Raw genomic sequence first — 17,205 nt, 5'->3', positions numbered from 1 at the left:
CGTGCAGGTAGACCAACGGTCTTGCCAGAGTTTTAAGCTGTAACAAAGGGTCTTCCGACGTAGGTCAGTAAAAGGAACAGACTGCTCAGGGAGACGAGGAACCGCCAAATCTAGAGCATCCTTTGCTGCCTTGTCAGCAACCTCGTTGCCGCATATGACTAGGCGCCCACATAAAATTGATAATCTGTGAGCAGTAGTATAGGCTATTCCCTCTTCGCGGCTCAACCGCGTGCGCATAGTGAAGCAGGATGCTTCAAAATGCCTCGAACAAAGTACATCGTGGGGACCCGGCTTCCACAGTTTCTTTGTGTTTGGGTCCAGCCGATTCATTTTTACAACCCATTCCTGCTTGAGCCTTGAGTCCGATGGAAAGACATGAAAACTCAAGCCCGAGTCCTTTTTGTGGTACTCCGAACATTCGGCAGCAGCACACTCTCTCGGCATGGTGTCGGGAGTACACGCGCATCCACGGCAGCAGCAAAGACGCAGACCGAGCGTCGCTACTTTCGCTTCCGCTGCCTGGGCGTGACGTCACAGCCAAGGGCTTGCCGCCGCGGGGAATTTGAAGTCTCGCGTAGCAGACGAAATTGGCAACTTTTTGGGCATGCATTTTGTGTAAAATTAGACTGATGCAACACAAAACCTGTGATTTACTGATCGGTTTTTGCATCTTTAGATGCTTACCTATATCATTAAATCAACCCTTAAAAAAGCCTGTTTGGGTCCTTTAAGTAAACAAAGCACACAATTGAATACATCCTTTTCCATTTGTTTCAAAAGCAACAAAAACAAAAACATTAATTGCTGTTCTGATCGGTCAATGCCGAGACTATATATTCAGATAGTCTCGGCTAAACTTCCCCGAAGACCGAGACGGGACACGCTCGTCTACGTGAAGCATGCGAATATTCTACTCGACCTATTTTCTTTAATTCTGAGCGCGTTTTTCAAGTAAACATAAAATATCTATATCTTTTTGAATTCAGGAGAAGATGAGGAAGTGAAAAATTGTTTTTAATGACAAATTTAATTCGCAAACTAATGAATTAATTTGTAAGCTTCCAAGCTGAAATGGAATCCCAAAGTCCGGACTGAGTCAAAGATTGCTTTAACAAAATGTCAATCAATTTGGTTGAAAAATGAGTGCGTGACAGTGCTACCTCAAATAACACTAAAAGCCGGATATGACGTCATCAAAGAAATGTATCAAAACAATGAAAAATATGTCTGGGGATATCATACCGAGGAACTCTCATGTCAAGTTTCATGAAGTTCGGTCCAGTAGTTTTGTCTGAATTGCTCTACACACACACACACATACACACGCACAAACACACACACACACACACACACACACACGCACAGACACACGCACACACACACACACACACACACACCACGACCCTCGTATCGATTCCCCGTCTATGTTAAAAACTTTGTCATAACTTGACTAAATGTAAAAAGAGATGTGAAGCTGCGTGCCATACTTGAAGACGAGCTGCTTAGCACACATTCTTTCAATGCGCAGGACATAGACACCCCCCCCCCCCCCCCCATGCACTTACTTGCAAAAAGAGAAACATAGAATTAACAACCACGGTCCCCCATTTGTAGTCATGTTGCTTGGTAACCAGATCTTCCAGACTGGAAAACAGCTGTGTGTGCTTGGTGGCGGACAGGAAGGCAGTGAGCGTCCCACTGTACGCAGCAGCCATCACCACGGACACCAGCCACCAGCTGCACAGCACCACCCGAGCAGGGCGGGAGCGCAGTTGTAGTTCAGATGCTGCACAGTTCACGCAAACACAGTATCATCAGCCAACATTCAGTCTACATCAAAAAGAAAGGCAGAACAGTTCACGGAAACACAGTATCGCCAGCCAACATTCAGCCCAAAGGTTGCACAGTTCAAGCAGATACAGTATCGTCAGCCAACATTCAGCAAACAGAACTTAACCAAAGGTTGCACAGTTCAAGCAGATACAGTATCGTCAGTCAACATTCAGCCCAAAGGTTGCACAGTTCAAGCAGATACAGTATCTTCAGCCAACATTCAGCCTACAGAACTTAACCAAAGGTTGCACAGTTCAAGCAGATACAGTATCGTCAGCCAACATTCAGCCTACAGTACTTAACCAGAGGTTGCACAGTTCAAGCAGATACAGTATCTTCAGCCAACATTCAGCCTACAGTACTTAACCAGAGGTTGCACAGTTCAAGCAGATACAGTATCGTCAGCCAACATTCAGCCTACAGTACTTAACCAAAGGTTGCACAGTTCAAGCAGATACAGTATCTTCAGCCAACATTCAGCCTACAGAACTTAACCAAAGGTTGCACAGTTCAAGCAGATACAGTATCTTCAGCCAACATTCAGCTCACTGTACTTATGAGTACCACCGCAAAATTAAAGACTACGCGCATAGTTCAAGCAAGTACAGTGTTATCAGTACACATGCAGCCTACATACCTTCGCTAAGAATGGCAGCGCCTGACACTTGAAAAGCTCGATCCAACGTCAATATCCAGTCTCGAAGTGAATGCCGACGTCTTTCACGTGGATTCCTCTCCTCAATTCCTACCGACTTTCCACGAAGCCCCTCCACCATCATCTCCAGACCACACACAAGCAAAGTTACCGAAACCAAGGATCCCACAATGGCTGCGATCGTCTGCGCGCTCAACGGATTGAAGAGGACCCACTGGTGTGGTGTCACTTCCGGTTTCCGGTATACCATGACGATGGATGAAAACATAAAAGGATCGGAGAAGTCCAAGACGGATGCTCTGTCCAAGATGATGTCAGTTGGTGTAAGTCCGATGTCCGCCTCCTGCAATTGACAGGTTGTTGACTTTACTTGATTTTTGATTTTATTTGTTTTATTTTTCTTATTTTGAATTTTGGAGCGTTGGCAGTCTCTTTGTTTTTGGATTTACTTGAGTCGTACACACTCACTGTCCTGGGGGTGAAAACAAAGAGAATTCAAGGGTTCAGTGCTGAGACGTCGTCCACCGCCGCCCGACCCAAGCGGAAGTAGACTGCTTTCAAAGACTAACAATGCACTCATAAAATCTGTGTGGCTGATATTCCTGCCACCGCTCTCCTAGTTCCTCCTTCCTCGTGTTTTGTTTGGTGAATTGTAAATTATGGTATTATCACAAATGGCGAGATCTTCTTCTTGTTGATCGCCTTGTTTACACTGGAGAGGGATCTGGTGCTCTTCACTAGAGCCTCCACGGGTCCGTGCAGCTTGTCTTGGAAGGGCGTCGGCCAACAGTGACGCGATGACCAGTGATCGTGCTGCTTGATTTCTTCTTCTTCTTCGTTCATGGGCTGGTACTCCCACGTTCACTCATGTTTTTTTACGTGTATGACCGTTTTTGTTCCGCCATCCAGGCAGCCATACGCCGCTTTCGGGGGAAGCATGCTTGGTATTTTCGTGTTTCTATAACCCACCGAACTATGACATGGATTACATGATCTTTTCCGTGCGCACTTGGTCTTGTGCTTGCGTGTACACACGAAGGGGGATAAGGCACTAGCAGGTCTGCACATAAGTTGACCTGGGAGATCGGAAAAATCTCCACCCTCAATCCACCAGGCGGCCGCGGCCTGGATTCGAACTCACGACCTTCTGATTAGGAGGCCAATGTCTTAATTACCACTACGCCACTGCGCCCGTGTGATTTCAAAGCCGGTATTAACCAAACAAAAACGAAAGAGGAATTCATCGAATAAAACCTGGTCACCTAAAGCTTAATTGCAGCAACCGGTCAATCAAAGTTGTATTGACTGACTATATATCCAGGCATGGGAATTGAAAAAAGTACAAAAGGTTGAAGACGAACATTTGTCAGTAATATCAAAGTCGACGGCGTGATGCGCCTAGCCTCACTAGGGGGGTCTGGGGCCATGCCCCCCCCCCCCCCCCCGCCCCCCGGAAAAAATTCTTCGAAGAACCCAAATTGTGCAATTTGGTGTCATCTGAGCTCCAAGTTTGCCATTAAATTCAGTTTTCAGAACCATTTTTGCCTCCCCTATTTATTTTTTCGTCGGACAGTTTTGCTTTTGTCGGCGGAAAAACAAAAATTCGGCGGAAATTTGCCTTTCGGCGGACAATTCCCGTGCCTGAATTATGTCTTTAATTCGATACGATAGGATGCAATCAAATTAGTAAGACTGGCCGGTTGGCGATTTCTTTTGGGTATTTTCAAACCAACACCGGAAACACAAACACCGGGTGTTCAACTGGGACTGACCAACCAGGATATGGATAACTGTTTGTCCGAGAACATGTTGACCAGGGCGGAGCTGCACGAAGCCAAACTGGGTGCCACCCAAAAGGGTGGTACGCAGCCGCGAGGTCTGATTGGTTGAAACTGAGTTGAAACTGAGATTTGTTGCCATTTCGTCTTCATTGGTTTCACCCAGTTGGGTGTCACCCACTTTTGCTTCATGCACCTCGGCCCTTGTCCATCGTATGTACGCAACATGCTCACTAGATACAGAAACGTATCGCTAGTTCCGATCACTAACCTGCCTGAAAATTCTTCCATAAAATCCAACGTTGGCTGTGTCGCTTTCGCCCGTTCCCCACTCATCGCTGCTTGCGTTGACTGCGACATACCTTTCGCACACAAAAGACATAAATAAAAACACTCGTACATTTCTTTCATTATTTTCATCGTCTTCGTCGTCATTGTTCTATTCTTTATCAATAAAGTCGTCGCTTTCATCATCGTCGGCTATATCGAAGTCGCCGTCATCATCTTTCTGTGTCGTCATCATCGTCGTTGTCATCACAATATTCATCAGTGTCTTCTCCTTTATGAATATCTTCATCAACTTATACCAGCAAGGGTTTCGTTCACAGGCACTCGATACGAGGTGGGCGGGGCTAATGTCTTAGATGTCACTTGGTTCGAGTGATGGACGGTCGTCTCCACTACAATTTCTACAGTTATTGTAGTAGTCTTGATATCGCACAGGCCCCGCCCACTTTGATATCGAGGCTCGTGACGAGTATCTGTGGTTTTGTTTGGCCTTGGAGTCGTCGAAACGCATACTTCTTCTTCTTCTGCGTTCGTGGGCTGAAACTCCCACGTACAATCGTGTTTTTTGCACGAGTGGAATTTTACGTGTATGACCGTTTTTTACCCCGCCATTTAGGCAGCAATACGCCGTTTTCGGAGGAAGCATGCTGGGTATTTTCGTGTTTCTATAACCCACCGAACTCTGACATGGATTACAGGATCTTTTTCGTGCGCACTTGGTCTTGTGCTTGCGTGTACACACGGGGGTGTTCGGACACCGAGGAGAGTCTGCACACAAAGTTGACTCTGAGAAATAAATCTCTCGCCGAACGTGGGGACGAACTCACGCTGACAGCGGCCAACTGGATACAAATCCAGCGCGCTACCGACTGAGCTACATCCCCGCCCGAAACGCATACAACTTCTTTTAATATATATATATATTTATATAATATGCTCATTTTTGGCTCACGTAAGTGTAGCCTATGCGATGATAAACTTTGTCTGTCTGTGCGTGTGTGTGTGTGTGTGTGTGTGATAGAAACTTTAACATTTCCGAGTCTATGGATAAAGCTCGCATAAGAAGATTACGTCTCGGTCAAAAGTGTTTGACGTGTGTGATAGAAACTTTAACATTTGAAGACGTCACATTATGACGTAAGAGGGTTAGACGTAACGCAAAGGAATTACTGAAAGTCTCGGTCATTGTTATTGTGAGCGAGCCGAGACTAGAGTTGGCAGATCCAGTGTCTCGCTTTCTTGCACAGTTTCACCTATGCTTACTGTGTGTGTGTGTATGTGTGTGTATGTGTGACGGAGTGATTGAGTTTGTGTTACTGTTTGTCGATTTCTTACATGAGCCTTGATGGCTTCGCCTCTTGTTTTAAATTTTTTTTTTTTTTTTTTACAAATTTGCAGTTTTCTTCTTACGTGAAGTTGAGGGTGGTGCTGGCGACTTGCAGAAGATCCAGGAGCAGACCACGCCATACTCTCTGGCCTGATTCGTCACACACCAACACGAAGGATATCCACTGAAACAGGCATACCTCACCATACTCTCTTGCCTGACTCGTCACACACCATCACGAAGGACATCCACTGAAACAGGCAGACCTCACCATACTCTCTGGCCTAACTCGTCACACATTATCACGAAGGACATCCACTGAAACGGTCAAATAAACTGATAACTCAAGCGTATGTTTTTTTTATCAGTGGACAACTTTCAGGTTTACGATGATTGACCACACCAACCTCTCTGGCCTGATTCGTCACACACCATCACGAAGGACATCCACTGAAACGGTCAAATAAACTAAATCCAAAAACAAAGAGACTGCTAACGTTCCAAAATTCAGAATGAAAAAACCAAGAACGGTAAGTTGTTGGAACGTTTGTTATTGACAAAACAATACGTGACAGGTATGTGACTGTAACGTATTGTTTTGTCAATAACAAACGTTCCAACACCTTAACTTACCTGTCTTGTTTTTTGATGGTCAAATAAACTGTTAACTCAAGCGTATGTTTTTATCATTGGGCAACTTTCAGGTTTAAGGTGATTGACTTGATTATTTGCCTGAGGAAAGCAAGCCTGCGCTACTCATATCAACAATATGGAGAAGAGAAAATCCCGCCGACCCACCTTTCGATCATGATCCAACACTTTCTTTGTTTTTGTGTGTGTTTGTTTGTTTGTTTGGGTGGGTGGTTTTTTTCGGGGGTAGGTAGGGGAGGGGGGATGGGGTTAGGGGAGTGTATGTTTGTCAATGTGCAGTTATTAAGCAACGTACTTCCTTGATTAGAACTCTCATACGACGCCCATTGTAGCCGTGTCTGATGTTCGGGAACAAGCTGTTCTCAAGGTCAGGCGTGCCTTCTTTCCAAGCGCTGACAAATGTGTCCAGGTGATCAGCTGAGCTGTGTTTAGTGTGAGAAGCAACAAGATCAACTGGAGTCCAGTATCTGCTGCTACGCGTCCACATCAGGGTTTGGATGAAGTGGGTGCCTCTTCTACACTGTCTCCTATGTGCGCTCTTGGTGAATATATTTGACATGAGAATCAAAGCACGTGCGCACGGACACACACGCACCTAGGCACGAACGTCCACAAATATACGAACGTGCGTACGCATTGACTCACACACACACACACACACACATACACACACACACACACATCGGCATACACACACACACACACACACACACACACACACACACACACACTCACACGCGCGCGCATACGCGTATATACCACGGACAAGGATAATGAAGAACACCTAAAAAGAGAAAATGTTCTTTGCGTTGAAAATATAGTTGCTATGAAATTCAATGTACAGTTATAAATGTACCAATACTGCAGACCGTAGACTACTTACGACTGAATATGGACTGAACTCTCAACTCAAAAAGAACCTGCCTGTCGCATCAGCTGCGTGTCGAACATAGCAACGTTGTCCATGGTGATGTTGGTGACGTTCAAATGACTCAGAAGGTTCTCTCTTCCTGACGTCATCAACAGCCAGCGTGACGTCATTCCGAAGGCAGAATGCGTTCCAAACTCCTGTTCGAGGCGGCTTGCCTGAGGTAACACAATTTGAAATGCTGCTGGGTATCGTGTAAAATGATGTACTGGGGTAGTATTTTCACTACAACATTATTTTGAATAATATCGTCCCAGATTTGTTTTTATAAAGACATTTAGTATGTAGAGGAACTAACAATAATAAAACAAGTTGCGTAAAGCGAAATCAATGCATTAGTCAATCTGTGGGCATTACCGAAAGAAAATGAATGCACTGCATTTTTCCACCAAGACTAGTACATTGTAGGTTGGCCGAATTAAACCCTGCGGCCAAGACAGCGCAGACACATATTGTGTTGGTAACAGAAGCCAAATAAACGTAATTTGCATAAAACGTTTGTTCTTGGTTTTTGAGCTTGTTTTCAATTCAAACACAACATTAGTATACATTTTTGGATTCATGAGATAGTACCAAATACCACGTTGTCATTCCTAAATCTGTTTTGTTGTTTTTATTCTTTTGTTTGTTTGTTTTTCTTTGGAGTTCGCGGATGAGTGTGGTATACCTGTATCAAAGCAGAAGTGACGCAAGTGACAGAACACATCATAACGACGACCAGTGGCTGCCAGCTGTCCTCGCCTGTCCTCATGACGTCATGCACCCAGTCGCCTGACACAGATCTACTTTCTTCGACCAGCACGTGCTGCACGCCTGTGTGTGGCAGCATTTCCACAACGGAACAGTTCTCTGGTCGAAATAATCAACATTTCGAGAACGTAACAGTTATCTAGTTGAAATAATCATCATGTAGAAGCGGAACACTTGTCTGAAATAAAACCGGCACGGTTCGCCTAGAGGTAAGGCGTCCGCCCCGTGATAGGGAGGTCGTGGGTTCGAACCCCGGCCGGGTCGCGGCCGGGTCATACATAAGACTTTAAAATTGGCAATCTAGTGGCTGCTCCGCCTGGCGTCTGGCATTATGGAGTTAGTGCTAGGACTGGTTGGTCCGGTGTCAGAATAAAGTGACTGGGTGAGACATGAAGCCTGTGCTGCGACTTCTGTCTTGTGTGTGGCGCACGTTATATGTCAAAGCAGCACCGCCCTGATATGGCTGTTGCACCACACTTTGAAGTAATCCCACACTTTGAAGTAAATTACTTCAAAGTGTGGGGATGTGCCCCACACTTTGAAGTAAACCCATTTTTTACTTCAAAGTGTGGGGGGATCTTCCCACACTTTGAAGTAAACTCAGTTTTTACTTCAAAGTGTGGGGGGATCTTCCCACACTTTGAAGTAACTTACTTCAAAGCGTGGGACTTTTGCATCGCCTGTTTGAGCCTGATGATTTTGTCCAAAAAAATGGCAAAGTCTTTTGGATGAGTGAACAGAAAAAGTGAGCGAGCCAAGAAACACAGTGATGTTTATTATCAACCCAAAGCAATGACCTATTGTTGAGTGTGACGAAAACACGTGGTGACGATTTTAGAACATGTGGGGTCACGCGGAGACTATCTGGGGAAGTGTTGTAGTGGGGACATTTGGCGGGGAATTGTCGCAGTAGGGGTCACTAGGCGAGGAATTGTCGCAGTGGAGGACACCAGGCGGGAAATTGTCGCAGTAGGGACATTTTCCAGGGAGAATTGGCGTAGTGGGGAACTTTGGCGGGGAATTGTCGCAGTGGGGGACAATAGGCGGGGAATTGTCGAAGTGGGGGACACTAGGCGGGGAATTGTCGCAGTGGGTCAGTTTGGCGAGGAATTGTCACATTGGGGGACACTAGGCGGGGAATTGTCGCAGTGGGTCAGTTTGGCGGGGAATTGTCGCAGTGAGGACATTTTCCAGGGAGAATTGGCGTAGTGGGGACATTTGGCGGGGAATTGTCGTAGTGGGGCCGTTTGGCGGGGAATTGTCGCAGTGAGGACATTTTCCAGGGAGAATTGGCGTAGTGGGGACATTTGGTGGGGAATTGTCGCAGTGGGGGACACTAGGCGGGGATTTGTCGTAGTTGGGACATTTGGCGGGGAATTGTCGCATTGGGGGACACTAGGCGGGGAATTGTCGTAGTGGGTCGGTTTGGCGGGGAATTGTCGTAGTAGGGACATTTTCCAGGGAGAATTGGCGTAATGGGGACATTTGGCGGGGAATTGTCGTAGTGGGGCTGTTTGGCGGGGAATTGTCGCAGTGGGGACCTTTTCCAGGGAGTTTGGCGTAGTGGGGACATTTGGCGGGGAATTGTCGCAGTGGGGGACACTATGCGGGGAATTGTCGTAGTGGGGACATTTGGCGACGAATCGTCGTAGATGGACAGTTTGGCGGGGAATTGTCGCGGTGGAGGCCATTTTGCGGGGAAATGTCGTAGTGGGGACATTTTGGTGGGAATTATCGTAGCTGGGACATCTGGCGGGGAGTTGTCGCAGTTGAAATATTTGGCGGGAAATTATCGCAGTTGCGGACATTTGGAGGGAAATTATGACAGTAGGGACATTTTGTGGAGAAATGTCGTAGGGGGGGGCTTTTTACAGTGAGCCCATGCTTGTAAAATCGTGCCGAATTAGCCATTGTTCCCAGATAGTCTCCGCATGACCCGACATGTTTTAAAATCGTCACCACGAGTTTTCGTCACACTCAACAATGGGACATTGCTTAAAGCCTGATAACAAACATCACTATGTTTCTTGGCTCGCTCACTTTTTCTGTTCACTCATCCAAAAGACTTTGCCATTTTTTTGGACAAAATCATCAGGCTCAAACAGGCGATGCAAAAATCCCACACTTTGAAGTAAAAAATGGGTTTACTTCAAAGTGTGGGGCACATCCCCACACTTTGAAGTAATTTACTTCAAAGTGTGGGATTACTTCAAAGTGTGGTGCAACATATGGCCCTTCGTGGTCGGCTGGGCGTTAAGCAAACAAACAAACAAAAAATCTGAAATAAAAATCAGCATTTCAAGAACGGAACAGTTCTACGGTTGAAATAATCAACATTTAGAGAACGGAACATTTATCTGAAATAAAAAAATCACCAGTAATTTTCAAGAACGTTACAGCTGTCTGGGAGGGGGGGTGTTCACCATTTACAAATCAGCATTTCTAGAAAGGAACTGTTATGTAGGGATGAATGTGAAATTTCGTTTTCAATATTCACCTTCGCGTAGGGAAGCATTTTCGGTAACAACCACAGTTTCTTTTGCTCCCAAGTACACAAGCAGTAGCCGAATGAACTGACAAACAGAGGTAACCATTGTAAACCTGGAACTCCTATGATCCAAATAATGACAGAATGACTGCCTCAAGTATTGCCACGTTAACTCTGAAGCTTGCAGAACAGTATCGAGAATATAACATCCTATTTAACATGTGGGTTTGGTTCAAACCTGTATCATAAGTCAATAACTTTGGTAAATGAAAAAGCCTGCTTATATTTGCAAAACGCTTGGAGTATCGTGTATGTCTCCCTTCCGTAACTCTATTTGTTAACAACTATTGCATTTTCAACGAACAAATACTGCACTTTGATTTCGCGCTCAGTATATACTTGCACTGTGATTTCAAACAATGCCGACCAGTTTCTGCTGCGTATAATTATGGAGGTAAATAAAGGAGAGAGCGAGTAAACACACACACACACACACACACACACGCACACGCTCGTACACACACACACACACACACAAACACACATTAACACTCGCACACACACACACACACACACACACACACACACACACGCACACTCACACTCACATACACACACACTCACACACACACGCACACACACACACGCACACACACACACACACTCGCACACACACACACACACACACACACACAAACACGCATACGCACACTCATACACACACAATATATACATGCGAGAATTCTGGTTAAAACATACATATGTTGATCAACTTTAATTGATTAATGCTTAAAACATGGTCACGTGAGGAGTCAGCTCAATATAATTTCAGACATATTTTGTCAAAAACACCAATAATGATAATCATAAAAGAAAAACAACAACATTCTAGACAGATGTATTTTTTACTGAAAAAGGGTAGTGAAGTTTCGTAAGAAATCACACACACGCGCACGCACGCACGCAAGTACACTGCACACATACACACACACACACATAAACACAAACGCATACACACGCACGCACACACATTAACATACACACACAAACACACACTAACATACACACACACACTACACCCCCCACACACACACACCCCCCCACACACACCCCCCCCCACACACACAACCCCCCCACACACACACAAACACACACTTACACACTCACACGCGCACTTACAAGCACACAAACAACAACCACTAACACACACACACACACACGTACGTACACACACCCGCACACACACACACACACCAACAACCCCCCCCCCCCCACACGCACTCGCTCACAAACACAACAACCCCACCCACACACACACACACGCACACACACACACACACTCACACACACACACACACACACACACACACACACACACACACACACGCACACGCACACTCACACACACACACACACACACAAACACACACACTCAGTTTGATATTTGGCAAGCACATAATTATGCATAGACATTATAAGATGTTTGATGGGTTGTTGACAGACCAGCTTTTTTGTCGGTCCTCGGGGGAGCATATCGTCTTTTGTTTCATATTTATTGACCAAGGCCAAAGGCCACGGTCAATAAATATGAAACAAAAGTCGATATGCCCCCCCGAGGACCGACAAAAAAGCTTGTCTGTCAACAAACCACCAAACATCTTCTAATGTCTATGCATATGTGCTTGCCAAATACCTTTATTGTCATCATTTTGGTAGTGAGAAAATAAGTGCACCATCAACCCAGGGAGCCATGCTTTGAAACACGGGTTCCGTGCTGATAACCACACGAGTCCCGGTTTGATAACCGCTGGCAATCAAAGCATTGAATAAAGTCTTGTTTAAACCAATAGAGTATACCAAATATCGAATACTCAGTGATGGCCCTTAGTGTTTTGTAAACAAGTCTGACCCAAAAGAAATGAAAACACCCGTCACTTGGCCAGGACGATCAGGCACAATAAACAGTGTTAATAAACGTGACATGCCGCTTTATACTATTACGACAACTTTGAAATACGACAATTGTGAAATACGACCACTGTGAAATACGACCACTGTGAAATACGCCAACTGTGAAATACGACCACTGTGAATTACGACAACTGTGAAATACGACCGGTGTGAAATACGACCACTGTGAAATACGACAACTGTGATATACGACCACTGTGAAATACAACAACTGTGAAATACGACCACTGTGAAATACGACCACTGTGAAATACAACAACTGTGAAATACGACCACTGTGAAATACGACCACTGTGAAATACGCCAACTGTGAAATACGACCACTGTGAAATACGACAACTGTGAAATACGACCACTGTGAAATACGACCACTGTGAAATACGCCAACTGTGAAATACGACCACTGTGAAATACGCCAACTGTGAAATACGACCACTGTGAAATACAACAACTGTGAAATGCGACAACTGTGAAATACGCCAACTGTGAAATACGACCACTGTGAAATACGACAACTGTACCAATAGGACTGACCATTTGACGGATCCTTTTTTTGGTATTTTCACATAAGAACTGGTAAAATACAAGAAATATCCCATACCACACAGTGTTGTTTAACGTGACTGCCGCTTTATTGTAGCGAGCCAACTGTGATATACGACAACTGTTTCAGTAGGACTCACCATTCAGAATTCCTTTTTCGGTAATTTCAAATAAGAACCGGTTAAATACAAGAAATATCCGTCTGACAACCTGCTGTCTGTTAACAGATCTCATAACCGTCAAAGTTGATGAACTGCCTTAATCTCTTCGCAAACCACGGATCATTCTCAGCCAAGAGTGCTGACGTTTTCAACACTTGCTGGATATCCTCCACGAACTTCGTGACGTCAATGTCCTCGTGCGTTACCAGCGCCACGCGGTGGTCACGTGACTGCATCTGGCGGTCAAAGGTCACGTGGAAGACGAAGGTGAACCACTCGTTTTTCGGCGTGTGGTCTGACAGCACGAAGATGCTGCGCGTGCAGGATTCCGCCGCGTGCACGATGTTCTCTTGGATGGCGGCACCCGGAGGGAAATCCCTGTCCTGCAGGATACAGGCGTGACCTCGCTTCTCCAGGGGCTCCACAATATTCTTCAGAGTGAAAGGCAGGTCTCTGTCCGCGTACCATACAAACACCGATCTGCGCTGTCTACTGGCTTGAGACTCGACGCTCATCTGTTTGTCAAACACCGGGTTGTTTGCAACAAGATGCACGATGTCCTTACCAGCATCGCTGTCTCCTGCATTTCGGTTGTCAGCATCGTCGCCAAAGAGGTCGTCGCTTATGACAGAAGGGTGCTCGCTTCCCAGTCTCAGAGTAATAATTTTAGGAGCAACGAGCTGGTTAGCGTTGGATCTGTCCTGAATTGTGTAAGATGTGTCCTGGCCTGTGTGAGATGTTACCTGGCTGTTCTTCAGATTCAGCTGAAGATCGCTGATTGACAGCTGTCTGTCGAAAGCAGGGCTATGTCCCGCTTTGAGACTTGTTATGCTGAGCTAAAGAGTTCTGTTCCATGAAATCGTTCTGTTCGTTCTCCACGGTGGCAACAATGTCGTACAAAGCCACGGGCTCAGGACCCTCCGGCGTATCGTCTTTCTTGCCCTTGCCTGTCTCTTTCGTTGCTTTCTCCGGGTCTTTCTGCTTCTTCTTCTCCGATGCCCGGAGGTGCGGCATTTCGTAGAGGAGCTTCTTGGTGAAGTGCTTATCCTCTGTAGTGATGTAGCGGCCCCGTTGGATGTACTGCTGCACGTGCTTGTTGGTGATGTCCTTGGCGGAAAAGTTGTGGACCACCACCGTCATGAAGTGGACCATCTCCTTCTGGCACTTGCTGAGGCCTTCTTTCGTGGCGGTGACGAGGAGGTCGCTGTCCTCCCAGGCCTTGCCCAACACCACCACCAGACGCTTGCTGTTCTTCACGCAGTGCCTGACGTTCTCCGACGTCGTGAAGCCCACGAAGGCGTCGCGGCTGTAGAAGAACACCTTGTACCTCCCGCCCTCCTCCAGCTCCTCGATCAGGTGACGCAGCACCCAGGCACACGCCGTGACATCACAGCACACGCTGACGTCATAGAGGGTCCGGTGGTCGGGCGGGTCGGTGTCGAATGGATGCATACCCGTGTGAATGTAGAGTAGGACTTTGAGGCGGCGGCGTTGGATGAAGGCGATGACAGCCAGGGTGAAAAGGAGGAAAGCGAAAAGGAGGGGGACGGCTATGGGGGCGGCCAGTTCACCCAGGGAAGCGGACGACTTGCAGACGAACTCCCTGTCAGGAACCATGGTGAAGAAACGGCCGTCTGACTCCTCAGTGCTGCACTTAATGATGTTCCAGTCCTCCGCTTCTGTCTGTAGGTGAAATAAAAAGCAGGGGATGTGAACAACGAACACTGAGAGAGAGGAGGGGTAGACACAGAGAGAGCTGCAGAGAGAAAGAGGGAGAGAGAGAGAGATAGAGAGAGAAATGAAAAAAACAGGGGATGTGAACAACATAGGAGATAAAGGAGGGACTCAGGATCAGGAATTGTTTATTTCAGGCCATAGCTCATGATGCACCATGGCAAATAGAAATGAATATCAAAATTGAGGGGGCAATAAGAGAAATGGAGAGAGAGAGAGAGAGAGAGAGAGAGAGACAGAGACAGAGACAGACAGAGAGAGAGAGACAGACACAGACCGACAGACAGACAGACAGACGGACAAACGGACAGACAGACAGACAGACAGACAGACAGACAGACAGACAGAGACAGAGAGACGTGAGAGAGAGAGAATCATCTGTCGAAATCCCGACAAAGACAGAGAGACAGACAGACTGACAGAGACAGAGACAGAGAGAGAAAATCATCTGTCAAAATGTAAATCTTGCAATCTAATCTGGTGTCATTAAGTTCCTGACCTGGTGTGTAAGCAGCCAGCCCTTGAGCCACAGCGTGTGACAGTCGCAACGGATGGGGTTGCCGGCCACACGGACAGACTGCAGCTGCCTGAGCCGGGCCAGAGCAGGAGCTAGTGACGTCAGCCAGTTGTCATCCACGTGCAGCACGCGCAGCTGTGGCATGAAGGTCACGACGTCCGCTGGTAGCTCCTGCAACACAGAGTGTCCACAAATATGTATCACAAAGCGTTATGTTGGTAGAGCACTTAACTTGTGATCCTAGGGCCACAGGTTCGACTCCCGGCCGGGACGGACACGGGTCAACTGTATGTGAAGACCCAGAGACGGTATCCATGTCCCACCCCCATGTCATTAGTGCAGGATGCTGATTAGGCTACACCTACACGCGCACACATCTGTGTAGCGCACCTCTTGTTTGTTGCTGCTAGCTTTCCACTGAGAGGAAGCGACCCGAATTTCCCTGCATTGGGATAATACATTAAATTAAATTAAATTAAATTAAATGAAAGACATAAAAGGAAGATGACAGTATAAATGCATACTCCTCCCCAGTTTGAATCACGATTTTAGATCTGGCCTGGGTTGGGTTTTTTTTTTTTTTTTTTTTTTTTTTTACATAATCAATCAATCAATCAATCAATGAGTCTTATATCGCGCATATTCCGTGGGTACAGTTCTAGGCGCTCTGCAGTGATGCCGTGTGAGATGAAATTTTATACGGCCAGTAGATTGCAGCCATTTCGGCGCATATTTACCTTTCACGGCCTATTATTCCAAGTCACACGGGTATAGGTAGACAATTATTAACTGTGCCTAAGCAATTTTGCCAGGAAAGACCCTTTTGTCAATCGTGGGATCTTTAACGTGCACACCCAATGTAGTGTACACGGGGGGAGGTTCGGACACCGAAGAGAGTCTGCACACAAAGTTGACTCTGTGAAATAAATTTCCGCCGAACCTGGGATCGAACTCAAGCTGACAGCGGCCAACTGAATACAAATCCAGCGCGCTACCAACTGAGCTATATCCCCGCCCCATCCCTCCACTTAGTCACATACCAACAATCAACAGCATGTGTGTTCTCTGTGCACAGCCAGGCATGAAAACTGAGAAAAAAAAAATACTGAAAACAAAATTCGAAGGCGCGTAGCGCCAAGTTTCGCAGGCGCGAAGCGCCAAGACTTCTAGGGGGGTCCGGGGGCATGCCCCCCCGGAAATTTTTTTTCAAGGGTGCAATTTGGTGCAATCTGGGGCTATCTGAGCCTTAAAATTGGATTCAAACATGGCCCCAAAACTATTTTACTATAACTATGACTAGGAAAAAAAAAAACCCGGAAAAATACGGAAAATAAAAAAAATACGGTTTATTTTTTTCAAAAATACGGAAAATACGGAAAATACGGAGAATTTTCATGCCTGACAGCGGATTTTTTTAATGAATTTTTAAAAAATTCCAACTCACCACAGCAAGCCATCAGAGTGTATATTTTTGGTGTGTGACCAAGTGGAGGTATGTTCTTTTCCCACGTCAAAGCCTGACCCGATATGAGACGGAGTGTTTTCACGGGAAGAAGTTTGACTTTAAAGTTTAAAGCTGGA

The 17,205-nt window shown here is 46.1% G+C and overlaps 3 protein-coding genes and 1 long non-coding RNA gene across 6 annotated transcripts in view; 1 reads left to right on the top strand and 3 right to left on the bottom strand.

Annotated features, from left to right (window-relative positions):
* LOC138945442 (uncharacterized) overlaps positions 1-17,205 on the top strand; it is a 387,771-nt gene that overhangs the window by 259,484 nt on the left and 111,082 nt on the right. The window lies entirely within an intron of this gene.
* Positions 1-17,205, bottom strand: part of LOC138945428 (protein toll-like) — a 41,107-nt gene that overhangs the window by 9,900 nt on the left and 14,002 nt on the right. For 2 of the 3 annotated variants that reach the window (XM_070316857.1, XM_070316858.1), the window contains exon 4: positions 15,607-15,795. In XM_070316857.1, the coding sequence (XP_070172958.1) occupies positions 15,607-15,795 (189 nt within the window). Of the gene's footprint in view, positions 1-14,173; positions 15,057-15,606; positions 15,796-17,205 lie in introns of those variants that run through there. The other variant, XM_070316859.1, reaches the window with a different exon arrangement.
* Positions 2,477-6,237, bottom strand: LOC138946068 (uncharacterized). The gene is made up of 3 exons (XR_011449189.1): positions 5,965-6,237; positions 4,538-4,628; positions 2,477-2,831 (listed from the first exon to the last, which is right to left on the bottom strand). It is a non-coding gene; the product is annotated as an uncharacterized lncRNA (long non-coding RNA).
* On the bottom strand, positions 11,992-14,174 carry LOC138945429 (protein toll-like). Its single transcript, XM_070316860.1, has one exon. The coding sequence runs from the start codon at positions 13,886-13,888 to the stop codon at positions 13,433-13,435; it is 456 nt and encodes a 151-aa protein (XP_070172961.1). The 5' UTR covers positions 13,889-14,174; the 3' UTR covers positions 11,992-13,432.

Source organism: Littorina saxatilis, linkage group LG13 (genome assembly GCF_037325665.1).
Source record: "Littorina saxatilis isolate snail1 linkage group LG13, US_GU_Lsax_2.0, whole genome shotgun sequence".
Lineage (NCBI taxonomy): Eukaryota > Metazoa > Mollusca > Gastropoda > Littorinimorpha > Littorinidae > Littorina > Littorina saxatilis.
The sequence above is the reverse complement of the archived record's forward strand: the minus strand, read 5'-3'. Positions and strand labels throughout refer to the sequence as shown.

Bases quoted from the DNA above. Each gene is read 5' to 3' on its own strand.
- LOC138945429 (XM_070316860.1), bottom strand. From the start codon at position 13,888: ATGAGCGTCGAGTCTCAAGCCAGTAGACAGCGCAGATCGGTGTTTGTA.